This window comes from Alnus glutinosa, chromosome 10, assembly GCF_958979055.1.
Source record: "Alnus glutinosa chromosome 10, dhAlnGlut1.1, whole genome shotgun sequence".
Lineage (NCBI taxonomy): Eukaryota > Viridiplantae > Streptophyta > Magnoliopsida > Fagales > Betulaceae > Alnus > Alnus glutinosa.
Genome location: NC_084895.1, coordinates 6,799,064 through 6,806,774, shown reverse-complemented (window position 1 = coordinate 6,806,774; position 7,711 = coordinate 6,799,064). Strand labels below are relative to the sequence as shown.

At 33.5% G+C, this 7,711-nt stretch overlaps 1 protein-coding gene across 1 annotated transcript; it reads left to right on the top strand.

Annotated features, from left to right (window-relative positions):
• The first annotated feature begins 2,928 nt into the window (after positions 1–2,928).
• LOC133878822 (uncharacterized) lies at positions 2,929–7,183 on the top strand. Its single transcript, XM_062317364.1, has 6 exons — positions 2,929–3,161; positions 3,939–4,138; positions 4,649–4,789; positions 4,864–4,944; positions 6,855–6,982; positions 7,078–7,183. The coding sequence occupies exons 1-6, from the start codon at positions 2,936–2,938 to the stop codon at positions 7,115–7,117; spliced, it is 816 nt and encodes a 271-aa protein (XP_062173348.1). The 5' UTR covers positions 2,929–2,935; the 3' UTR covers positions 7,118–7,183.
• The last annotated feature ends 528 nt before the right edge of the window (positions 7,184–7,711 follow it).

The window sequence follows — 7,711 nt, the reverse complement described above, 5'->3', positions numbered from 1 at the left end:
TTAAGATTGATCTAAAGATAGATTAACAATAACACGTAAAAGATAAATAAATAAATCAAGGAACACAAAATAACATTTTTCTTTCATAAAATTCGGCAGATTAATAATAGGAAATATTTGTCCACGTGGAGCACGTGTATAACTTATTGATTAAAGAAGTATTTTTGATAACTGAGGCATAGAAATAATGAGCATATTCAATTAATGTGATTCATAGCCAGCTGTGGAAGAAATTGAACCGGCCAACGAGCTTCAAAATATACAGTCCTATTTTTCATTGTCAATAATACGAAATTGTTGAAGACATTTTTAATTTTTTTGTTCATAGGCTATATGGCACTCTTTAATCGATCACGTTTGGGATTCTTTACTTGCCGCAGATTTGTGGGCTAAAATAATGTTCGGTGATTTTAAGAGTCATCTTATTTTTAAAGTGATACATTAAGAACTTTTAAATTACTCCATAATAGACAGATGCCGAAACCCATTTTGCTTACACGCTCGCATTGATCACATAATGGTCAGATCGACCGAAGGCAGTCCAAACCCAATTTGTGATCTACGCACTTGTTTAATTAAATGAGTCAAGTTAGAGTTAACGTATATAGTCTTATACGCATATCTCGACACGCAATATAAGGTCTATTAATTTTTTACATGACCTGCGAATCCAATACAAACCCAACACAAAGTTAGCCGATTATAATTGTTGGGTCAAACCTATTTTGTTAAATTAGTTCAGATATTGATCGACCTATATAGTCATAACCATGCTTCGATACGGTTAAACCCGATACGCGAATATAAAATGTTTCCTACTAAATACAACGAAGAAGGCCAGCCAAAATGGTTGTTAACTGAAGATATTTGGGCTCATTAGAATTTGGGCACAACATGACCTCTAAATTGTAATGGCTTGGGCTTGGTTTAAATTGCTGAACCCAATGGGTAATCTAGTGGACTCTACGCTATCTACTATTGCTATCAAACATAAAAAGATCAGCCCATTATCGCTTTCATCTTTAGGCCTTGAGATCTACAATTACGTCGTAGCTCAATGATCTTCAGATTTTTGTGGGCTCTAAGTAGACAAAACTAGCCCAATAGTTTTCCATGTTGGGATGGTGGAAGACTCCTAGCCCTAAAGCTAGCTAGTCCATGTATGATTTGCGGAGGATAGAAACCATCCCAGCACCATTTTTTTTAATAAAAAGAGGGTGTTAGAGGACAATTTCCTGTCCGATGTGTATCAGCGCTCTATTTTTCGAATTAGGATCCTTTCCAGTTGTACTTCAACCGGAGAGGAGTCAGTCCTTTATGTTGAGGGGTATTTTGATAATTTTATACTATGTGAAATCTTTATGTTGAAGGGTATTTTGGTAATTTCACACCATGTAAAATTACCAAAATACCCATCAACATAAAGGACTGGCTCCTCTCCAATTCCTCTCAACCGGAGAGGATCCAAGTCCCTATTTTTCATCCCTAGGAATGATGACACACCATATATAGATGGGATCATTGGAAGTTGCTCACTCCTTCCAAGCCTCCAAGGTCTTTGCCATGGCCCCCCTTAGCCTTTAAATAGTTGCTTCCTTTCATGGGAGTTCACCTTCCTTTTATATCTCTAGAACGAGAACCATGTGAAATGAATTGATTGGTCTGGTGTGACAAATTGTTAATTAATTTGATGCTATGTTGATGAAGAGAGCTATTTGAAATAAGAAAAAAAATCTAATAACGTAAATGTTGAAATTGAAAACTTAAGAAATAAATTGAAATCACATGAAAATACATGGACTGATATAATCTGGAGCAATAATGAAGCACTTTTTTTATGTCACAACCTTCAAACGGCCCAGATTAATCAAGCACACAACAAAATCCTGCATCCATTCGATCAATTCTTCCCCTTCCTTAACGTTGGAAGTCCCAAATAAATACAAATTAAAAAATTAAAAAGATAAACCCAAGATTATATTACCAAATCCGAAAAAGATTGGTGCACAGCAATTCGATGCAAAATATTTGCACAACAAGATTTATTGGTAGGATCCATGTATATTAAACGAGAAATGTTAGAGTTCCTTCTAGTGTTCTTCTGGTGTCCATCTGAAAGGACATAAATGTAATAAAAAAAATTACACATATATCTTTCTGGATGACATATATGTAATTTTTTAATTACATTTATATTCTTCCAGATGGATACCAGAAGAACACTAGAAGGAGGGTGCGTTTGGAATTGCGATTTCGTAGACAATAAGTGAGATTTTAAACCAAATCGCAGAACATAAATCTTTTGAGAATTGTGTTTTTAAAAATTGTGATTTGAAAACGTAAAAAATTTGCTTTTTTAAATCGCAAGTAAAAGGATTTTTTTTGAAAACGCAGAATTTTAAAGGTTAATTTACAATTTTAATGGCTAAACTACGATTTTGCCAAACGTTTGACTGCGTTTTTAATTAAAAATCACTTTTTTCAAATCGCACATTTTCAAAATATTATTTTAAATCGCACTTTTTAAAATCGCAAACTCAAATGGACTCAAAGCTCTAGCATTCCTCAAAGCGTTGCGTAAATATTTTGCAACAAAGTGTTGTACACCAAACAATTTCTCTTCCAAATTAATCAGCAGCCCCAAACAAGGAAGCATGCCCCAACTTCGGGATCGTATAAATATATAAATAATTTCCTTAAATAAAAATCCGACGAGTCAAATTCTCATTGGCTGCCAACGTAGGAAGAAAATAAATGCCACATAATGCTTCGCTGCCAACTGCATGCCCTTTTCGTGTCTTTCCAAAGACAGCCCGCACACCCAAAACCCACAACCCTAACAAAAGGCTCTGATCTTAATTTATATATGATTATATATTTTCTGTATTGAATTTTGTGTGTGAAGCAAAAGGAAGAGGGAGAGAGAGAGAGAGAGATGGGGAGGAGGAGGAGTTCGCCGGCGAGCGAGTTGCTTGAATGGGTGCAGAGGCAGTCTATGCGGCTGAAGATTTGTCTTGGGGCGGCGCTTGCTCTTTGTGCTTTGGTGGCTTTGAAGCTTACCGTTAGCAATAACCACTACTTCTTCATCGGCTCAGAATCCGTCCATGCTGCCGGGATCGTCGTCTTGGTTTACAAGCTCACCACCAAGAAGACCTGCTCTGGTATATCTATATATATACACACATGCATGTCTTCCTATTATGATATATATATGTCTTCCTATATATCATGACTTTTGCAATATCCTTTAAAGTTTAATTTCTTCTCAGTTTAATGCATTCATCTTTTAAATTTCATCGATCCGTTAAAATTTTTCGTTAAAACCCATAAAAATTCTCAAAATACTTCCATTTTTATTTTTATTTTTTAAAAAACATTGAATTTTTTTTGCAAATATTGAAACATGAGTATTTTTGCAAATACTATTAAATTTTGACCAACACTGGTGCGTTTGGGTGTTTGATTTTTTAAATTAAAATTTAATTTTTATTTGGTGCACGAATTTTAAATTTTGACTTTGTGAAATAAAATTAAAAGAAGTTGAATAAAATATGATTTATTTTTTTAAAAAAAAAAACACCAATGCAAGTAGAAAACGTGCATCCAAACACAAGGATGATATGAAAAACAATTCATTAAAAAAGATTATATATACAATATACTACTAAAATCACATGCTTAAGCATTAAATTCTTCACTTGTCTTATTATATTATTTTTGAAATATTAATTTATTCCGCTTCTAATTATTTAAAACTAATTAAGGTTGTCTAGTTTGATATATTACACCTACAGACACATAATTAAGCAAGTACACACACCATATATAAAGATGTGCAAATAAAAAATAAATAAATATATATATAAGATTATGATTTAATTAATTAAGGATGGTTGATTTTTATGCAATTATTAAGTAAATATATAACTATTGTCCAGGCCTATCATTGAAGACTCAAGAACTCACAGCTCTGTTCCTATTTCTAAGATTGCTCTCAAGCATCTCCTGGGAGAGTAAGATTCACCTTGTACTAGATTTCATCTCTCTCCTGGCGACGGCATGGGTTGTATACATGATCCGCTTCAAGCTGAAGTCAACCTACATCAAGGACTTCGACAAATCTCCCATTCTTTATTTGGTAATTTTAAGGGGGGAAAAAAAAAGTATTTTGAAAATTTTGATAGGATTTAACGGAAAATTTTAACGGAGAATACCTAATTGAGACTTTCTGAAAAATAGATATCCTAAATTGAGACGTTTTGAAGTTCATATATCTTCTTTAAAAAATGGTGAAAGTTCAATACTCTTAAACGAAATTCTCCCTAAGAAAAAATTCTCAATGGGTTGACTCATGTGGTAAGCGATGACTTATGAAGCATCAGGTCTAAGGTTCAACTTTTTCGAACGAAAGCCCGAGTTTACTCAACTCATATGAAATGGGCGCTTTGATATTAATTATATTTAACATATATACTGCCAGCAGCATATATATATATATATATATATATATATATATATATATATATATATATATATATATATATATATATATATATATATATATAATCCGATATAGCAACATGTTTAATTAATTAAAGAGAGATTATAATTCAGAAATTTATTCTGGTTAATTAATATTGCATAACAGGTGCCGGTTCTTCTTACGCTTGCCTTTTTGGCCCACCCAAACACGCCACAATCTTTCTTCATTCGAGTCTCCTTTGCATTTAGTATGTATATGGAAGCTGTTTCAGTGCTGCCTCAGCTTTATTTCATGCGGAACGCAAAGGTATATATAATATGAATTATTCAGCGGTTTGTAAACACTAACTAATTTCTTCCATTCTGGTTCCCATTTTTCAGATGATTGAACCATTTACGGCCCATTATGTGTTTGCATTGGGAGTTTCAAGATTCTTGGCATGTGCTTATTGGATAATTCAGGTCAGTTTTAAGAATGAGTAATGCTACACATCATCCCCTTGTCCTTTTTTTGTCCTCCCAAAATTGATGTGGCTCTTAAAATCACCATTGAATTTTTGATATATTACTTTTGGATTTTGATCCAATGATGATTTTAAGAGCCACATCAATTTTGGGAGGACAAAGGGATGATGTGTAGCATTACTCTTTAAGAATTCTAGGGATGATGTGTCATATATTTCCGGCCCATTCCTTTTACATTTTTTACATCTAAAGCCTAGTTTGGTTTGCGGAATAGCTATTTCATTAGGAAAATGAATAGTAATTCTTAAGAATAGAAGGTGGCAAAATGGAATGACTATTCTTAATCTTTAGTTTGGTAAGAATACATAGATTTTAATTGAAATTCAATCAAAATTACCAAAAAAACCTCACATTTAAAAAAAAATTGAAAAGAAAATCAAATTATTAAAAAAAAAAAAAAACAAAAAAAGAAGAAGAAAACCCATGGGTGGCCGACCACCCATTGGGGTGGGCCGCCGCCCATCGATTCACTTCGGGGGTGGCCAAAATACTCGTCGGGGGTGACCGGAGTGGTCTCCGGGGCTGGCCGCGGCCACCCCCGAAGCGAATCGGGGGTGGTCGCACCACCCACGGAACGCCTCGGGGGTCCACCGTGAGGCGTTCCAGGGGTGGGGCGACCACCCCCTGCTCCATATACTGGCTAGCCGGCCACCCCAATGGGCGGCCGACCAGCCAGTTAAGGGTTTGGTTTTTGTTTTTTTTTTAAAAAAAAAAAAATATATATATATATATATATATATATATATATATATATATATATATATATATATATATATAAAATAAATGGTTTTAAAAAAAAAAATATTGCATTTACCCCAAGGAATAGCTATTCCTCTCATTTTTTAGAGAAATATGTATTCCTCTTCGTAAAGGAATATGTATTCCAATGGGAATACCTATTCTAAGGAATAGACCCCTACAAACAAAAGAATGACTATTCTATAGGAATAGTCATTCTATTTCAGGGGTCTATTCTGCGAACCAAACGAGGCCTAAGAGTCAGTTTGAGATTGCGTTGGAAAATATAGCTTTTATCTATACAAAAAGCCTAAAATAACTTTTCAGTAAAAAGCCTCATTTGTAAGATTTTCCCAAAACGTAGTTTTAAGATATCAGTTTTTAACCAAACAGACTCATTTTTACTTAGCATGGATTTTTATGTACTAAAAGCACTTTTTAAGCTCTTTAACTCAATCTCAAACAGGTTCTAAGGGTCCGTTTGGATTTGCAATTTGAAAACAATATTTTTTTTAAAACATAGTTAATTAAGTGTTTGCATGTTTGGTATAAAATCACAGTTTAGCATAAAAAATCATGCGTTTTTAAAAACGCACCCTGGCCTCTTGCCTGCAATTTGAAAATGCAAATTTTCAATATTTTCAAGACGAAAATTTTTAAGAAATGCACTCTCAAACAATATATTTTTCGGAATTTAGTTTAAAATCTCACTTTTAGTCTATTAAATCACAATGACAATGGCCTCTGTGAAACCAGTTCCCTAAAGAGGAGAGAGTACTGACTGATCGGCCATGCATGTATATTCATTCTGCTTGAGCTCTTGAACATTCCTAAATTTCACTGATCATATTCATATCTAACTGAAGTTCAAACTATGTGGTGAACAACTTTAACAGATGTAGTTCTAGAACTAATCATGACATAATCTGAGTTTGTCATTGGCCGGAAAGGTTCAAGAAACTTTCTGCATGCTACCTTAATTTCACTGAGATTGGAAATGTTCAACGTACTTACTGATATAATGTGTAGAGTGTTTTCTATTCCAGACAATTAATATCCTTAATTTCTTTTGAACCTTAAAATGAAACATTCTTGGCATCCACATGCAGATTTACGAGACCAATGGGAGGTATTTTTTCCTGTTTGGCAGCGATTACTTTTGGTTCTTGTCTGCTTTTCTTTCAGAAATTGTCCAAACATTTATCTTGGCTGACTTTTGTTACTATTACATCAAGAGGTAACTCGATCCTGTCCCCTTTCTTTCACTCCCTGTGTAAATCATGTTATTAATTATACCTGCTGATCATCATGATTATGTCTTTCAACTTTCAGTTGCATTCAAGGCCAACATATGGTGAGGATGCCACTTTAGAAAATTTCAGGCTTTGGAGAGCATAACAATATTGTACATTTCGTTTCATCCAAGTATCCTATCCAGTTGCATCAAAATAACTGTTCAAATTTAGAGTTTATTTTGTTCTTCTTCTTTTTTTCATATTTTTCTGGTTTCCGGATTTTTGGAGTTTAATTTATTTGTTCTGAATATCTTAAGATGTGAGATTCATTTCTCAATTAGAATGCCTGAATTCCAATTTAAAGATAAGAAATTTTGAGTTTATTCGTTCAACTATTCCAAATACTTTAAGACGCAAGATTCATGCGTACAACGCAAATAGCCACAACTCCTTTTAGACTGTCCAAATTCTTTTAAAATTCAAACGGCTTAATAAAATATCTTAAATAAAAGTGTTAAAGATTTTTTTTTACCTGTGATTTGAAAACTTTATTTTTTGATATTTTAATTTTAATTCGCATCGCAAATAGTACCTGGGTTTTGGGAAAAGACTGAATTGGTACCTTCGTTAGTTTTTCTGTACAAAAACTAACAGTTTGCCATGTGTCAACCCCTGAGGGTAGACACGTGTCATAATATCAAAAAAAAATTAAGAAAAAAAACAGAAAATAA